Source organism: Salmo salar, chromosome ssa29, assembly GCF_905237065.1.
Source record: "Salmo salar chromosome ssa29, Ssal_v3.1, whole genome shotgun sequence".
NCBI lineage: Eukaryota > Metazoa > Chordata > Actinopteri > Salmoniformes > Salmonidae > Salmo > Salmo salar.
The window spans coordinates 10,315,374-10,334,357 of NC_059470.1; the positions used below are offsets into that span (position 1 = coordinate 10,315,374).

Sequence of the window (18,984 nt, forward strand, 5' to 3'; positions counted from 1 at the left end):
CTCTGACACCGCCTGATATGGAGGTCCTAGATGGCAGGGAGCTCGGCCCCACCTTCTGTAGCGCTTTGGGGTCAAGGGCGGAGCATTTGCCATACCAAGCGGTGATGCAGCCAGTCAATATGCACTCGATGGTGCAGCTGTAGAACTTTTGAGGATCCGAGGGCCCATGCCTAATCTTTTCAGCCTCCTTAGGGGAAGAAAGAACATAGTAGCACTGCCTTGCCCTCTTCACAACTGTGCAGGTGTGTGTGGACCATGTTAAGTCCTTAGTGATCTGGACACCAAGGAACTTGACGCTTTCAACCCACTCCACAACAGCCCTGTTGATGTGGATGGGGACGTGCTCTCCCCTCTTTCTCATATAGTCCAAGACCAGCTCCTTGGTCTTACTGACGGGAGAGGATGTTGTCCTGGCACCACACTGCTAAGTCTAGGACCTTCTCCCTGTAGACTGACTCATCGCCATCAGTGATCAAACTTGATGATGGTGTTCTAGTCATTCATGGCCACACAGTTGTGGGTGAACAGGGAGTACAGGAGGGGACTAAGCACACACCCCTGAGAGGCCTCCGTGACATAATTTATCATTGCGTTTGTTCTGTAATTTACCCCCACATCACTGTAATGGCATTGTGTCATATGGTCAGCTAAATTGAACTAGGACTCTTTTATGTGGAATTTTGGTTTGGAGATCAAGTGGCGGGATTGGGATGCTCAGATCTGGAAGCTCTTGGTTTAGTCTCTGTGAGGGATGTATGAAGTTCACTGTGTACATTAAGTTGCTAAGCACACACACACACACACACCACAGTGTTGCCCAGGTCACCACAGACAATAGTTTCAGATGGATGGTGGGCCAATCAGTTGCAGACCAGGAAGTCTGCAGTGTGCCTTGAGGTGGTCATGACAGATTGAAATGTTTGGCTGCACTGTGTCAACAGCCCTGTGTGTGTGTGTGTGGGGGGGGGCATGTTCGAGCTTCTTTAGCGTGTTTACGTAACCTGTCTCAGCATACACAGCCCAGTCCTCACCTCCTCTCTGTCTGACCACAGCAGAGCAGAGCAGTGACAGATAGGAGGGGCATGGCGTTGTCTCCAGTTTCATACCCCTCTTAATGGAGAAACATTCAAATGCAATGTTCTTTAAAGCCTTCTCCACAGTGTGTGTGTTGTGTGTGTGTGTGTGTGTGTGTGTGTGTGTGTGTGTGTGTGTGTGTGTGTGGGAGTGTGGGTGGGTATTGACTTCTGGTCCTCACAAGAGTAGTAAGCAAACCAAAATTTGACCAATTGGGGACATTTTGTTAGTCCCCACAAGGTCAAATGCTATTTCTAGGGGGTTAAGGTTATAATTAGTGTTAGGGTTAGAATTACGTTATGGGTTAGGGTTAGGAGTTAGGGTTAGGTTTTGAGGTTAGAGTTAAAGTTAGGGTACGGGTTATGGGTTAGGGAAAATAGGATTTTGAATGGGACTGAATTGTGTGTCCCAACAAGGTTAGCAGTACAAGACTGTGTGTGTGTGTGTGTGTGTGTGTGTGTGTGTGTGTGTGTGTGTGTGTGTGTGTGTGTGTGTGTGTGTGTGTGTGTGACTGCAGGCGATAGAGCTTCAAAAAGACTGACATTCAATCCCCTGAACTTCTGCTCCCTATTCGCCTGGCAAGGCCAAGACCATAGCCTCTCTCTCTATCTGTGTCAGTCAGTGTGTGTGTACCAAATGGCAGCCTATTCCCTTTATAGCACACTACTTTTGACCAGAGCCCAATGAGCTGGTCCTATGGGCCCCGGTCAAAAATAGTGCACTATAAAGGGATTAGGGTGCCATTTGGAACACAGACAGTGTGGGTGGGTGCTTATACTTACTGGTCTGTACTCAGTGACCTTTGTAGAGATTAGCAATGTTTCAATCATAGACCCATAGAGACATCTGCAAAACATCAGAACTGGGTCAAAAACAACCCAGCGCTGGGTAAATAGTGGACAGAACACACATTGGGTTATTTTGACCCACTTAGTTTCGTTGTTTTCTTTGAAGACTGGAGGCTTGGATTAGTAGGAGTGTGGCATTGAAATAGTTATTTTTGGCCACCCATGAGAGTAAATATAATTCCAGAAATAACTATTTGAAAGCCACGCCCCTACTAAGCCACGCCTCCAGTCTTCTGATCTGACCTGGTAGCTCGATTACCCAGCATCAATAACCCAATAACCCAGCTAAGGCTGCGTTCACATAGGAAGCCCAATTCTAATATTATTTTCACTAACTGGTAATTTGACAAATTAGATCCGCTCTGAAAAGGATCTGATGTGATTGGTTAAAGATCAATTAGTTGAAAAAATAGCATAAGTGACTCAAGTGGCTGGGTCAAAATAAAGTGTGTTCTGTCCAATATTGACCTAAATTGGGTTGTTTTTAAGCCAGCATTCTTTTGAGTGTAGGATGCTTTCTCACAGGGTGGCTTAAGGCTGTGCTGCACTGTTACAACTTTAACTGGATGGCACAAAAAAAACAATGTATTTGTCTTAATATATAAATTGTGCTACTTATTTTCTTGAACAAGTAGTACAGCGTTAGCTAACACCTGGTAACGTAGTCTTTGGCAACTCTTCCTGTTAGCTTCAATGATCTAATCAAAATACAATCTTATTAATGTAAGCATCCTTATCTGAACTTGTCAAAACTTGACTGTACAGACTCATGGCTGCCTTTGAGGATGAATTCAATCGTGGTCTTGATGGGAGGCTTTAAGGCAGCCAGCCCGCCAGCCAGGCAACCCTCTCACCTTTGCTGCGGTAATGTAGCTGTCAAGAGCAGTGGGGTGGGCCCACATAAACATTTTATCTAATGGTTTTTGACACGACACTCACTCACGCACACAAACACACACTCCGTGCTCCGCACTCAGGGTTTGGCAGACAATGGGCACTGTACGCCGCTCCCACTGTACGCTTTAGGATGTTTGTCTTTTTCAGGGATTAAAGGGATCCAGGAAATTCACTCACTGTCCTAGTTTCTGGGACAGGAGTCAGCCAATAACCTAGTTCTGATGGGGACATGGGGAGGAGAAATCAAAGGCATAACACTGCTATGTTCTGTGGTATTATGTTCTGTGTTTAGTGCCTTGGAAATATTGTGTGGGAACCCTATCCCCTAGTGCACTACTTTTGACCAAGTACACTATTTTGACCAGGGCCTGGTTGAAAGTATTGCACTGTATAGGGAATAGGGTGCCATTTGATGTGCTCTGTGTGGACTCCCTGCACACTTATGAGACCAGGGCCTGCATAACTGCCAACCTGTCGCTGTAATCGGAGATGGCACTCACTGACAGAGAGAGAGAGAGCGAGAGAGAGAGAGAGAGAGAGAGAGAGAGAGAGAGAGAGAGTGATAGAGAGAACTGATGTATGTATGAGTGAATTTGTGGATCTTGTTTGTTTGAGAATTGATCTTTGCGTTAGGGCTTGTTTGCAGTGACACCCTACCTCATTACTCAGTACACGTCTTTGTTTATAGACACTCTCTCTCACACACACACACACACACACACACACACACACACACACACACACACACACACACACACACACACACACACACACACACACACACACACACACACACACACACACACACACACACACACGCAGTTGGCCTGTTATGATTACGTAAAGGAGGTCAGGCAATAGAGGAGATCAGGATGGCAGCTTTCAGCAACAATAGACTAGATCCATAGTTCAAGTGAAGTGACCAACAGACAAATCTTTTTAGTAGTTTAACTAAGCTTTGTTAAAGATGCTCCTATTCTACACTACTTGTTCATTTGACAGCAAACCTAGCTAATCGCCCTGTGAACTACTCAGTCACTACTGTACTTAATCTCGTTCCCAGGCACTTCCGCCCAAAAGCTTCCGCCCAAACATGGCCGTCCTTAGCTAATATAAAAAGACCGGGAGAAACTCCGGGCGCATAGGCATTGGCTTAATCGGCTTAATCTACCAACCAATCATCTCCCACAACACCTTCCCCCTAACCCTCCCCAAACCCTCGTACAAATCAATAATCAGTATGTCACGCCCATAAAGGGGTTCTCAAGTGGCGCAGCGGTCTAAGGCACTGCATCTCAGTACGAGAGGCATCACTGCAGTACCTGGTTCAAATCCAGGCTGCATCACATCTGGCCATGATTGGGAGTCCCATAGGGTGGCGCACGATTGGCCCAGCGTCATCGGGTTTGGCTGGGGTAGGCCATCATTGTAAATAAGAATTTGTTCTTAACTGACTTACCTAGTTAAATAAAGGTAATAAAAAAATGAAGGCCAACTTTGAATAGTTTATATCACAGGCTTAAATGCGCTGTACTGTACGTACTTGCAAAAAAAGGTATAACTATTTTTTTTATATATGTTCGTTCTCTAACTTTTTGTGTCGTTTTTTTCGAATCATTTTCCCCCACATTCCCTCTGCACTGATATTCTTTTCTTTTCATAATTTTGTAGTTTTTGTAGACTTTTAACCAGTTTTTCCCACTTCCCCGCTGCGGTGTCATCAATATATTTTCTCCATAATTTTGTCGTTTTCTCTGTATATTGTGTAGCTTTTTCTAACCAGGTTTTCCACCTCCTGTCCCCCTCTGCAGTGTCGTCATGCATCACCACGTACAAGAAGATGCCTCCGCCGGTACCGCCGCGCACCACCCCGCCCAAGCCCTTCATCTCCATCACGGCCCAGAGCAGCACCGATTCGGCCCAGGACGCCTACATGGACGGGGGGTCAGGCCCCCGGACCCACATCAGCACCTCCCAGCCCGGCCTGTCCAACTCCAGAGAGAGCATCGACAGTATGAAGGTATATCATATAATAAAGTATATTGTATAATCAAATTTGATTGTTTATTTTATTATTATTATAAAGGCCCTGACGGCAGCTATCGAGGCAGCTAATGCCCAGGTCCACGGCCCAGCCAGCCAGCATGTCACCAACAGCACCATCACCGCCACCAACATTGCCTCCACCGACAGCAAGAGAGACACCCTCCGGAAGTGCCTCTCCATAGGGATACAGGTCAGAGAACAGACACAGATATGCCTCTGACCGTATTGACCCAACAATGACTACATGCTGACCACACACTGACCTGTGGTCTGTTCTTAATTGTCGGTTAAACCAGAACAAAAATTTTGCGTAATTTGGTCAGATTCTACCATTTATGTTTACATAGTCTGTCCAGGAGAGATTATTAATTTACTTACCTGTATAAATAAAGTTAATATAAAAATACAAACCCCCAAAAAATCTGTGTACGGTTGCAGGTGGATGGACCAGAGGAGGTTGGGGGGACAGAGGAGCACTCCAAATTCCAATCAGTAGGCATCCAGGTGGAAGAGGAGAGATGGTGAGAAGTGAGAGAGAAAGAGAGAGCGGGAGCGTGTGAATGATTTTTCTGCCATTCAAGTTCGTGTTTTTCTTGTATCCTGTTGCGGACTGCTGGTGTCTCTGCTAGCTGACTGTCCACTCATTGTGCAATCCGTTGGCACCTCTCTCTGACACTCCCCCTCAGGCCTGAGAGCTGTATGTATATAAATGTGTACTTTCGGGTTGGGCCTTGTGACTGTAGGCTGTCGGGTCCACCATCCCACCCCACACCTCACTCCACAACAGCTGCCCCCAGCTCGGAGGAGTTTGGGCATCAGAGCCCCTTGACTAGGGGGCCCATGCATGCAGTGACAGCTGGGGAAGTGGAGGATGTGTTGGAGGGAGGGGATAGGAAGGGAGTGGGGGCAGTTAGTTGACAGCCATCTGTTGCAGCAGCAGCATTTGTGATGTGGCCGGGGGGGGTTCTGTCAGTGTCCTGTTCTTTTCAGTACATGGTCATGTACAACCCCCCCAACCCCAACTCCCCCTTTCCCTGCCCTACACTTAACAGCTCCTATAGGTCCCCTATCTCCCCCTAAACCCTTATACTTAAGCCCCTATAGCATGCCAATTGACCACCTCATTGGACAACTGCCCTGGCCCCTGACTGACTTATACAAGGAGCGTTTGCATAGGCAGGAAGTCAGGGAATGTTCCTGGTTCCTGGAGTTGTGTTAAAATATGTCACACAGCAGGCAGCTATGTGTCAGTGTGTCTGCCTGCGTAACTCCCATCCACTTAGCACAGTAACTCTGTTAGTCAGAGCTGATGGGAGATGACCAATTTTTAGAGACTGTACTAGACGCAGTAATCTGATTTCATACTGTACACAGAACATGGTTAGGAATCAAAGAGCCCAGTCTCAACCTACCAAGGTCATGTACAGGACTGCAGACCTATGGCTGGGCCTATTTGCCCTGGTCAACAGTAGTGCACTGCATAAAGAATAGGGTGCCAATTGGGACAAAGTAATCTGGAGTTTTTCCTCAAAGAGCTTTCCTCAGCTGACTAGCCAAGCATTGAAAAGGAGGCACATCTCCAAGCAGCCAAGGCAAACATTAACTCCTGTAGACACTTCCACTAGTCCAGTGGCTCTGGGGTTTAATGTCACCCATGTGTCTTCCCTTGGTGCATGTTTGATTGTGTGTGTGTGTGTGTGTGTGTGTGTGTGTGTGTGTGTGTGTGTGTGTGTGTGTGTGTGTGTGTGTGTGTGTGTGTGTGTGTGTGTGTGTGTGGCAGCACGGCCGTTCTGAGAGGTCATGGTCTGGGCAGAGTGCCCCTATATGCTAGATTCCCAGACGGTGAGAGTGCATCTCTTCTGTGGCCCTACTCCACACACTGAAAAGGTGTGTGTGTGTGTGTGCGTACGTGCCTGTGTGTGTGGGGGGTCATAACCTCACCTCAGTGTTTGAACTGGGCTTAAGCCTGCCAAACTGAGAGGGAGTGGAGGAGAGCAGTAAAAGAGAGGAACACTACAAACAACCTGGCTGCCTTTTCAAGACATCTGTCAGCTGTCTGCTCAGACAAAATGACTCATGTAAATGTCACCCAGTAAAATACTACTTGTGTAAAAGTCTACATTTCTTTTTAAGTATGTGTAAGTATTAGAAGTAGATGTAATTGTTAAAATATACTTAATTATCAAAGGTAAAAGTATACATATTTTCACATTCCTTTCTAGCAAACTAGATGACACAATGTTCTTATTTTTATGGGGGGGTAGCCCCCCCTCCCACTCCAACATTCAGACATATTTTACGAATGAAGCATGTGTTTTTAGTGAGTTTGCCAGGTCAGAGGCAGTAGGGATGACCAGGGATGTTCTCTTGATAAGTGTGTGAATTGGACAATTTTCCTGTCCTGCTAAGTATTCAAAATGTATCGAGTACTTTTTGGTGTCAGGGACAATGTATGGAGTAGAAAGTACAGTGCATTCAGAAAGTATTCAGACCCCTTCCCTTTTTCCACATTTCCACATAACAGCCTTATTCTAAAATTGATTAAATATTTTGTTTTCCTCATCAATCTACACACAGTACCCCATAATGACAAAGCAAAAACAGTTTTTTATAAATGTTAGCAAATTTATTATGAATAAAAAACAGATACCTTATTTACATAAGTATTCAGACCCTTTGCTATGAGACTCGAAATTGAGCTCAGGTGCATCCTGTTTCCATTGATCATCCTTGAGATGTTTCTACAACTTGATTGGAGTCGACCTGTGGTAAATTAAATTGATTGTACATGATTTGGAAAGGCACACATCTGTCTATATAAGGTCCCACAGTTGACAGTGCATGTCAGATCAACAACCAAGCCTTGAGGTTGAAGGAATTGTCCATAGAGCTCAGAGACAGTATTGTGTCGAGGCACAGATCTGGGGAAGGATACAATAAATTCTGCAGCATTGAAGGTCCCCAAGAACACAGTGGCCTCCATCATTCTTAAATGGAAAGATTTTGGAACCAAAAAAACTTTTCCTAGAGCTGGCCGCCCGGCCAGACTGAGCAATAGAGGGAGAAGGGCCTTGGTCAGGGAGGTGACCAAGAACCCGATGGTCACTCTGACAGAGCTCCATAGTACGACAGCCCACTTGGAGTTTGCCAAAAGGCACCTAAAAGACTCTCAGACCATGAGAAACAACATTCTCTGGTCTGATGAAACCAAGGTTGAACTCTTTGGCCTGAATGCCAAACGTCACATCTGGAGGAAACCTGGCACCATCCCTACGGTGAAGCATGGTGGTAGCAGCATCATGCTGTGGGGATATTTTTCAGTGGCAGGGACTGGGAGACTACTCAGGATCAAAGGAAAGATGAACGGAGCAACATACAGAGAGATCCTTGATGAAAACCTGCTCCAGAGCGCTCAGAACTTAGACTGGGGCGAAGATTCACCTTCTAACAGGACAACAACACTAAACACACAGCCAAGACAACGCAGGAGTGGCTTTGGGACAAGTCTTTGAATGTCTTTGTGGCCCAGCCAGAGCCTGGACTTGAACCCGATCTCTGGAGAGACCTGAAAATTGCTGTGCAGCGATGCTCTGCAGAGATGAATGTGAGAAACTCCCCAAATACAGGTGTGCCAAGCTTGTAGTGTCATACCCAAGAAGACTCGAGGCTGTAAATGCTGCCAAAGGTTCTTCAACAAAGTACTGATTAAAGGGTCTGAATACTTAAGTAAATGTGATATAGGTTTTTTTTCTTTTTAATACATTTGCAAAAATTCGAAAAACCTGTTTTTGCTTTGTCATTATGGGGTATTGTATGTAGGTAGATTGAGGATTTTTTTTCAGCAATTTTAGAATAAGGCCAGTGGTTTAAAGTACTTAAGTAAATATACTTTAAAGTACTACTTAAGTTGTTTTTGGGGGTGTCTATTCTTTACTTTACCATGTATATTTTTGACTACTTTCACTTTTACTTCACTACATTCCTAAATAAAATAATGTACATTTTCCCTGACACCCAAAAGTACGTGGTGAAGTAAATGGTGAAATGTACACACTTATCAAGAGAACACCCCTTGTCATCTCTACTGCCTCTGATCTGGCAGACTCACTAAACACACATGCTTTGTTTTTAAATGCTGTTGGAGTGTGCCCCTGGCTATCCGTAAATTGAAAATGAAAAGAAAATGGTGCCGTCTGGTTTGCTTAATATAAGCAATTTGAAATTATTTATACTTTTACTTTTTATACTTAAGTACATTTAAAACCAAATACTTTTAGACTTTTACTCAAGTAGTATTTCACTGGGTGACTTTTACTTGAGTCATTTTCTATTAAAGTATCTTTAGTTTTACTCAAGTATGACAATTGGGTACTTTTTCCACCTCTGAATAAAAGTGTAATGTAATAAAATGTGTAAAAAGTCAAGGGGTCTGAATACTTTCCCGAATGCACCGCACATTATTTTCTTTAAGAATGTAGTGGAATAAAAATAAAAGTTGTCAAAAATATAAATAGTCAAGTACAGATACCCCTAAAAACTACTTAAGTAGTACTTTTAAAATATTATTACTTAAGTACTTAACACCGCCGAATACAACACTACCAATTTAAATGTAACTTCAAATCTTCATTCAAACAGCAACTACTCTACAAAGATGTTCCGACTTATGTCATGACCCCACACATTCCATATGGTCAACTCATGGCAGCAAATGGGGTAGGTGAAGGTTGGATTTTTTCTCCACAGCTGGCTTTGCAGTCACTGGTAAAATGGAATGTGGGTGTGTTTATGGTCTATAGTGGTCCTAGTTTTCAAATCATATCGTCCTCAACCCACTTTGACTGCCTTGAAAAGTCAGAGACAGTCAGACCTTCTACTGCTTTATGGTCCTGTCAAAGAGGACAAAGGGACAGAGAAATGGACTGCGACTCTAATGGAACCCTATTCCCTACGTAGTGCACTACTTTTGACCAGGACCCATAGATCTCTGTTCAAAAGGCTCTGGTCAAAAGTAGTGCACTATAAAAGGTGCCATTTGGGATACACACATGACATGCAGGATCCATTAATATGCCTGGGACTCCTAGTGATTCCCTCCTACTGATGCGTTTCAGTTCTTAGTGCTGAGCATTTTACATTTTGACCCAAACTGGGATTGGGCTTATCCAGAATTAGCCCGGAACAAACTAGGAGCTGAGAGAAGAAAACAATACAATACAATATACAAGTTCCACTGTAGCCACAATCCAGACTGACAGTCATCCAGTCTTGGAGCAGCTTTTCCCCCAGTTGGCGAGCCGAGCAGAACAGAGTAGCGCAGAGCAGAACCGAGCACAACAGAGCAGAGCAGAGTAGAGCAGAGCAGAGTAGAGCAGAGCAGAGTAGAGCAGAAGAGAGTAGAACACAACAGAGCAGAGCAGGCCTCCCTTAACCACTGAAGTAATTTACAAGGCCCTGTGAAGGACTCCACCTGACGGCACTGTAAAAATAACCTGTGTTGCTTTTGTCTTCTCTCCCTACTGCCACCCTCTCTTTTTCTCTCTCTCTCTCTCCCTTCCTCCCTCTTTCTTTACTCCACCCCCCCTCGCGCTCGCTTCCTTCTCTCCCTCTTCCCTTCTCTCTCTCTTTTTTCTCTCAGTCCCTGTCACTCCCTCCATCTCTTTCCCTACTCCACCCCCTCTCTCTCTATCTCTCTCTCTCTCAGTCAATCTGGCTTGTGTTTGGCCTTGCCCCTCTCTGCCCTGACAGAGACAGGAAGTTGCTAGGAGGGAGCTGCTACAAAGCAGCCTGAGATCATTATGACTAAACACCTGATCAGGGCACAGTTACTCTTTAACTGCTGCGAACACACACACACACACACACACACACACACACACACACACACACACACACACACACACACACACACACACACACACACACACACACACACACACACACACACACAGAGGCGCTGGTAGCCCTCCACTGTGAGTGTGTTTGTTCTCTTCCGCTCCTCTCCCTCTCTTGCTCTCTGTTCATGAAAGAAGGGAGATTAATGGAGCAGAGGAGGTATAGATAAATGGGTGAAGTGGAGGAGGAGGGACTGGCCGGAGATGGGGTGAGGCTGATGGATGGAGCAACTTCAGGGTCTGTTTGTCACCCTGTGGGCAGGTCATGTCAGAGAGAGAGAGCGAGAGAATGATTTTCTGTCATTCATGTTAGTAGGGCTGTAGCGGTCACAACATTTTGTCAACCGGTGATTGTCAAGTAAATAATTGCCGGTCTCACGGTAATTGACAGGAAATGAACATAAACATATTTAGCATCTCCTGGCTCCACACATAGCCTACAAGCCACTGACGCAGACCTTTGGAACATCTACATTAAAAACCAAATCTAATACATCCATGAAATATAACCTACACATTCACAATAAATCCATTATTTATTTTAGACAGGTTTAAAGAGACATAATATGAAGAAATTGTTGTCTATTTCAGAAGAACAGGAAAGTATACTCTAAGTTGTCCTTATGTTAGTTCCTGATCTGGCTATGCCATATGGCTGTGGGCTACACTAGTTCATTTAGCAGACAAGATTTGCTTAGGATTCCGTGGCATCATTTTATATTATTTTATAGTATGAAGAATACAATTGAACAAAGCTGAATATAGAAAGGATATTTTCTCCAAGTGATTTGAGGTGCGCACATGCAGTTAACAAAGAAATAGGTACTCCTATATGCTTAATTTAGAGTTAGTAATGTAACTTTAGCTGTTCTACAAACGTTGGGCTATATGTTTTGATTTGAAATACTTTGTATGATGTAACTCTAATGATGATTTGAAAAAAGTTGCTTTGTTTTGTTTTTTTGCGCAGACTGTACGTACTTCATCAGTCTCTCATTCACAATTTGACAAGCACTTGAAGATGGAGTAAGATGGCACCAACAGATATGGCAGAATTTTCGTTTTTTTGTGTATTATTTCTTACATTACTAGCCCAGATTTTTTTTGTGTGTTATTACATACAGCCGGAAATAACTTTGGGATATCACAGCGGCGGTAACTCACCAGCATTATGACCAGGAATACAACTTTCCAGAATTGGATACCTTGTTCGTACCCCCCAGGGCAATTGAACTTATTCCAGAGCCTGCTCCAAAACACCGCTGGCGGAGAAGAGGTATTCGGAGTGGACTTCTAGTCCGACTCAGGAGGCGTGTACACCATCCACCACTTCCGAGTATATTACTCGCTACTGTTCAGTCTCTGGATAATAAAGTAAATGAGCTCAGGGCGAGGATCTCTTTCCAGAGAGACATCATGGAATGTAACATACTCTGTTTCACGGAGACATGGCTCTCTCGGGATATACTGTCTGAGTCCGTGCAGCCAGTTAGGTTCTCAGTTCATCGCGTTGACAGGAATAAAGATCTCTCCGGGAAAGAGAAGGGCGATGGTGTATGTTTCATGATTAACTACTCATGGTGTGATTGTGATAACATACAGAAACTCAAGTCCTTTTGTTCACCCAACCTAGAATACCTCACAATCAAATGCCGACCGTATTACCTCCCAAGAGAATTCTCTTCGGTTATAGTCACAGCCGTGTATATTCCCCCTCAAGCTGATATCACGATGACCCTCAAAGAACTATAATGGACTTTATGCAAACTGGAAACCACATATCCTGAGGCTGCATTTATTGTAGCTGTGGATTTTACAGCAAATTTGAGGAAAACGCTACCGTAGTTCTACCAGTACATCGACTGTAGTACTCACGCTGGTAAAACATTGGACCACTGCTACTCAACTTTTTGAAATGCCTACAAGGACCTTCCCCGCCCTCCCTTCTGCAAATCTGATCACAACTCCATTTTGCTCCTCCCTTCCTATACAGTGTCTTGCGAAAGTATTCACCCCCTTGGCATTTTTCCTATTTTGTTTCCTTACAACCTGGAATTAAAATTGATTTTTGGGGGATGTGTATTATTTGATTTAAACAACATGCCTACCCCTTTGAAGATTCAAAACATGTTTTATTGTGAAACAAACAGAAATAAGACAAAAAAACTGAACTTGAGCGTGCATAACTATGCACCCCCCCAAAGACAATACTTTGTAGAGCCACCTTTTGCAGTAATTACAGCTGCAAGTATCTGGGCTATGTCTCTATAAGCTTGGCACATCTAGCCACTGGTAGTTTTGCCCATTCTTCAAGGCAAAACTGCTCCAGCTCCTTCAAGTTGGATGGGTTCCGCTGGTGTACAGCAATCTTTAAGTCATACCACAGATTCTCAATTGGATTTAGGTCTGGGCTTTGACTTGGCCATTCCAAGACATTTAAATGTTTCCCCATAAAGCACTCGAGTGTTGCTTTAGCAGTATGCTTAGGGTCATTGTCCTGCTGGAAGGTGAACCTCAGTCTCAAATCTGTGGAAGACTAAAGCAGGTTTCCCTCAAGAATTTCCCTGTATTTAGCGCCATCCATCATTCCTTCAATTCTGACCAGTTTCCCAGTCCCTGCCGATGAAAAACATCCAAACAGCATGATGCTGCCACCACTATGCTTCACTGTGGGGATCGTATTCTCGGGGTGATGAGAACGCGTGAATGCGCCGCGTGTTCGTGCGTGCGTCCGTGTGCTCATTTTGAAAAGTTATTTACTACAGTATATTACAACATTCTATACTAAGTATTACACATGATCGAGAGATACTACAGTATAGTATTCTACAGTATACTACAGTTTACTACAGAATTCTATAGTAAGTATTGTAGTATTCTATAGTAAACTGTAGTAAAAAATGGCGTGTGAGAGAGAGAGAGAGCGTGTGAATGATTTTCTGTCATTTATCTGTTTATCTTGTATCCTGTTGTAGTCTGCTGGTGTCTCTGGTTGCTGGCTGTCCACTAATTGTACATTTAGTTGGCACTTCTCTCTTTAACACTGTGTGTGTGTGTGTGTGTGTGTGTGTGTGTGTGTGTGTGTGTGTGTGTGTGTGTGTGTGTGTGTGTGTGTGTGTGTGTGTGTGTGTGTGTGTGTGTGTGTGTGTGTGTGCGTGCCCGTGCCCATCTGTGTATTTTGAAAAGATGTTATCTGTGTGCAAGTGTGTGACTTTGTGGCGGTGTGTTGGCACTTTGCTCTGAGAGACTTGGCAAGAGGAGTCTTACAGGGGCACAAAGCCTCTCGAGCTAAATCAAAAGCTGCACCCCAAGCTGTACAGCAGGGCCCTGAGGGTGGGTGTATGTTATCTCTAAGACTTAGCCCTACAGCAGGGCACGGTGACTGATGAGGCCACGCTCCATCGCCTCTGAATCAGCCAGGTGACCAAACGCCCCCATGACACCCCTCCCAAACACCCCACACCTGTCCGATCTGATCTGGGATCTGTGTTGATATACTAAGCCTGCATGTCTTCTATTAACCCCACATCCACTAACTCTGATCTCTAATCTGTGGTTCTCTTTCCAGTTACCGCAGGATGACCAGGTCCAACAGTGTGACCACGGCGGTCCAAGCCGACCTAGACGACCCTGACTACTGTCCCGTCGACGCCCCAGAGATGGTGATACGCCACTCGGCCACCATGCCCCGCCAGTACTCCCGGGACGCCGCCACCTCCACCGTCTCCATCCAGGGCTCGGGCAACCACTACCACGCCCTGACCGTGGAGGAGTACGGCGAGGTGGGTTTGGACCCATCCATCCTGCCCCCGCCAGACCCCTGGATGGACCAGGTGGAGGACCCCATGGAGGTGGTGGGGGGACGGGGGTTGATGTGTTCCAGGGACGGGAGGTGGTTCCTTAAGCTTCTTCAGGCCGAGATGGAGCGCATGGAGGGCTGGTGCCGGCAGATGGAGCAGGACGAGATGGAGAACGAGCTGCCGGAGGAGAGTGAGTGGGACAACACATGTGCATGTACATAAACAACATCCACCCATGAACATTGAGCTGAATATGTGCGAACTGGTGCAAAAGCGGTGCATAGGGGGAGTGAGTCAGTAGAGTCACTTCTCTCTTTGTATTTTTGGGTGATGTTGATTTGAAGGTCATGTAAGTTGTTTTCCTTCTCTTTGTATCTCTGTTTTTCCCTCCTTCCCTCTGTCAAATAGACTGAGGGAAATTGTCTGAGTCCCAAAATGGCACCCTGTTCTCCAGATAGGGCTTGATAGGGCTCTGGTCAAAAGGAGTGCACTACATAGGAAATATTGTGCCATTTGAGACACCGCCATGGCATTCATAGCAGCGAGCCACAATGCCTGCTTGTTGCCTGCTATCTCCTCTGCAGACATAGTCATCAATAGGGAGCTAGCTGCTGGATGGGCCCGGCCACACATCTGTCCTGTAGATAAACAGTATAATGACCTCTCACAGCAATGCTCAATGGGGGTGTTCATGCTCAAACTCACTTAATAAGCTCCTCAAGCCTGCTGCCAGCTCCATAGCTCCACACTAACAGTGCTACACTGACACTGTCTGCATCCAAAATGGCATCCTATTTCCAATATAGGCCCCACTGGGCTCTGGTCAGAAGTAATGCTCTAAATAGGGATTAGGGTGTCATTTGGGACACACAGCCCAATGGGGTAGACTTTATTCGGCTTGAATACTACTCCTTAGATTTGTCCCTAGTGACATAACTGATTTCTTCCTTTACTGCTAATGCATTATTTCCGATGGAGAGAACACATGGTTACAGTACGTGAGGGCGACTGTCTGCTGGGCAGCCCTTGAATAGTGATTCTGCGGTGTATTTGACCCCTAATTCGAGGTTGTGTATTGAGACAGGAGGCTGGTTTTCTACATCCCCCAACTCAATGTCACGTTAGGAGGTATGTTTATTTGGTGTGCAGAATAAACATTCCCCTTCTCATCAGAATTCACAGTTTAGGTTCCCAGTTCCCTCTCTCCACATATTTAAAGCCTTGCACTCATCAAAGGCAAAGTCTGTGTGTGTGTGTTTCCGCAGTACTGGGGAAGATCCGCAGTGCAATAGGGAGTGCCCAGCTGCTTATGTCTCAGAAGTTCCAGCAGTTTCGGGAGCTGTGTAAGGAGAATCAGGTATGTAAACACACACACACACACACACACACACACACACACACACACACACACACACACACTGCAGAGTTAGTCTACTGTGTCAGCAGGCCCATCAGAGCCAACTGTCACATAATGTGATGATCTATACAAGCTTATAATTGACACTGTGTCAGACCAAACACTGCTATGCATGCAAATTTCTAGCTGAATAGTAGGCTAGTCTATCACCACTCACCACTCAAAGCATAATAACTTTGAAGTGTGGAGGGACAAGGTGAAATAGTCCCAGACTAGTATGCCGATGACATACTGATAGGAAAATGGGAATGGTTCCAAGTCCCAACACAGTCCTGTGCAAAGCCATATGTTTAGAGAGTTCAGACAACTTTTAGAATGGATGCCATGTCAGAGCCTTTGAGCGTACCATTAATTCATTCATAAGTATTTGGAAATCTTGTTTTTATTCTATACATTCAGTTACATAGCATTGTTTAAAAATCGGAAAATTCTGTGAAGTGCTTCTGGTAAATGGGTTGTTCTTGAATCGCAATGGCATTTGGGCATAGCATTTTGGAAGACAATTCTCGATTTGTATTTATTTATATGGATCTGGGTGCTTCTTCCCATTCTAAGTCAACTAATATGGTAGCTTAATTACTTTAAATAATTTGTATCATTATGATAACATTGTGCCATAAGTAGGAAAGGTAACACCAATGAAGGTTACACCAATGATATATTGTAAGTAAATGTAAAAATGTTGATTTTCTGAAATGGATGCCACAAATGCTCATATCTAAGGTCATCAATCATTTAAAGGTATTTTTTTGCGGGGGTGTGTGGTACGCCAGTGGTGTTCAGGTGTGTCGGCCGTGCCCACTAATTGGCCACACCTGATCTTAATGAGTTTCCTTTGAAATGCGGTCTATTTGAATAGACTAAAATAAATAGCTTTGCATGCGTAAAAAAAACATGGAATGCTAGCTCGATTAAGGCAGCCCCCCGCACCTCTCTGATTCAGAGGGGTTGGGTTAAATGCGGAAGACACATTTCAGTTGAATGCATTCAGTTGAACAACTGACTAGGTATCCTCCTTTCGCTTTCCCATCCTGGTGCTGCAGTAGACTAATTCAACGGATAGAGAACCAAAGATCATAAGTATAAATCTCACTGATGTCACAAAAAAATGTGTGTGTTCACATGATTAATTAATTAAGGAAATGAATTTCCATGTGTCCTATCTGTGCTTGGAGTTCAAAAAAGTTAACCCAAAATAAGGTATCTGTGTTATTAAAAGTCTTATTGAAACATTCAGTGAAGGTTTTAAGGAGGTTATTCTAAAACCTCCAAATAACCTATAATTTCAGTTCTAAGAGCGTTAATAAAAACCTCCCAGGATAACCTTCAAGGAAGCAGAGTTAAACGTTCTCAGAACCTCCCTGCAACCTAAAAACATGTGTTCACAGAACAGACAAAATGTTTAAAAAACATTTTCAGTTTCACCAGTCAGGAAACTTACATTATGGCTTTGTTCCCACAACCATTGTAAAACAAAAAACTTCCAAGGAACCAAAAGTGCTAGCTGGGTAGCTGTAATTGGCAGAGATTTTTGGACCTCTTTTTTTATTGGTCTATTTACTGCCAAAACGCCATCCCACCAAAACAGGCACTAAAATGGCGTTATCATCATTTTCATAATTTCATAGTATTATTCCAACCTCATAGTGTGGAAATATAAACGCAACACGGGAAAATCACATTTGTAATTTACTATAGTGATATGATTAATCATTTTCCTCACAATGTTAGTTCCCTCCATTTATATTCTACATCCCCAAAACATGTCACTATACTCTACACATCACTCTTGGGACAAGCCAATATGCTTACCCTAAGTACTTTAAACAATGCATAAACATAAAGTTTTGCAGTATAAATTACTTACTTGCATTATGTTTGATCATTGATAAACAGTTCAATATATAGCAAAACATGTTGTGTAACTGTAATTAATTTCAGTGTTTTTCATGGTTACAAAGGCGAGGGACGCATATGCCACCACAATTCAAGAACGGCACGAATATGAGGAGCCAACATGGCTGCCATAGAATTGTGTAGTGCCATGTAAAGGCAAGAACCTCAGTGTCCAAACTCTAAACTCTATACTGAAACTCTCTGTGTGTATCAGAACCCCAATTCCCACCCGAGGCCCAGTTCCCAGGACCTAGCAGGCTTCTGGGACATGCTGCAGCTCTCCGTCGAGAACATCAGCCTGAAATTTGATGAGCTCCACCAACTCAAAGCCAACAACTGGAAACCCCTGGACCCCCCAGAGATAAAGGTATCACTCAATGTAGTGGACCCTATAGACCAGATCCACCTTAAAGGGATAATTTACCCAAATTACTAAATGGCATATTGGTTATACTGTAAGGAATCTATAAGCAACATGTGACAGTAATCCATGCGTTGGTTTTGTTTATCTGGCCACTGTCTCCAAATGCTAACTTTTTTGCATTTCTGTCCACCAGTGCATTTGTAAAGTATTCAGACCCCTTGACTTTTTCCACATTTTGTTACATTACAGCCTTATTCTAAAATGGATTAAATCATTTTTTCCTCATCAATCTACACAGAATACCCCATAATGACAAAGAAAAAAATGTTTTTTTATTTTTTTACTGAAATATGACATTTACAAGTATTCAGACCCTATACTCAGAATTTTGTTGAAACACCTTTGGCAGCGATTACAGCCTCAAGTCTTCTTGGGTATGATGCTACAAGCTTAGCACAGCTGTATTTGATGAGTTTCTCTGATTCCTCTCAAGCTCTGTCCGGTTGGATGGGGAGCGTCGCTGCACAGCTATTTTCAGGTCTCTCCAGAGATATTCGATCGGGTTCAAGTCTGGGCTCTGGCTGGACCACTCAAGGACATTCAGAGACTTGTCCCGAAGCCACTCCTGCGTTGTCTTGGCAGTGTGCTTATGGTCGTTGACCTGTTGGAAGGTGAACCTTCTTGAGCGCTCTGGAGCAGGTTGTCATCTGTACTTTGCTCCGTTCATCTTTCCCTCGATTCTGACTAG

General features: G+C 44.2%; 1 protein-coding gene across 3 annotated transcripts in view; it reads left to right on the forward strand.

Annotated features, from left to right (window-relative positions):
• LOC106590111 (disks large-associated protein 1) overlaps positions 1-18,984 on the forward strand; it is an 86,226-nt gene that overhangs the window by 58,746 nt on the left and 8,496 nt on the right. For all 3 annotated transcript variants that reach the window (XM_045710510.1, XM_045710509.1, XM_045710511.1), the window contains exons 2-7: positions 4,631-4,839; positions 4,906-5,055; positions 5,304-5,386; positions 14,328-14,749; positions 15,825-15,916; positions 18,087-18,239. In XM_045710510.1, the coding sequence (XP_045566466.1) occupies positions 4,631-4,839; positions 4,906-5,055; positions 5,304-5,386; positions 14,328-14,749; positions 15,825-15,916; positions 18,087-18,239 (1,109 nt within the window). The remainder of the gene's footprint in view (positions 1-4,630; positions 4,840-4,905; positions 5,056-5,303; positions 5,387-14,327; positions 14,750-15,824; positions 15,917-18,086; positions 18,240-18,984) is intronic.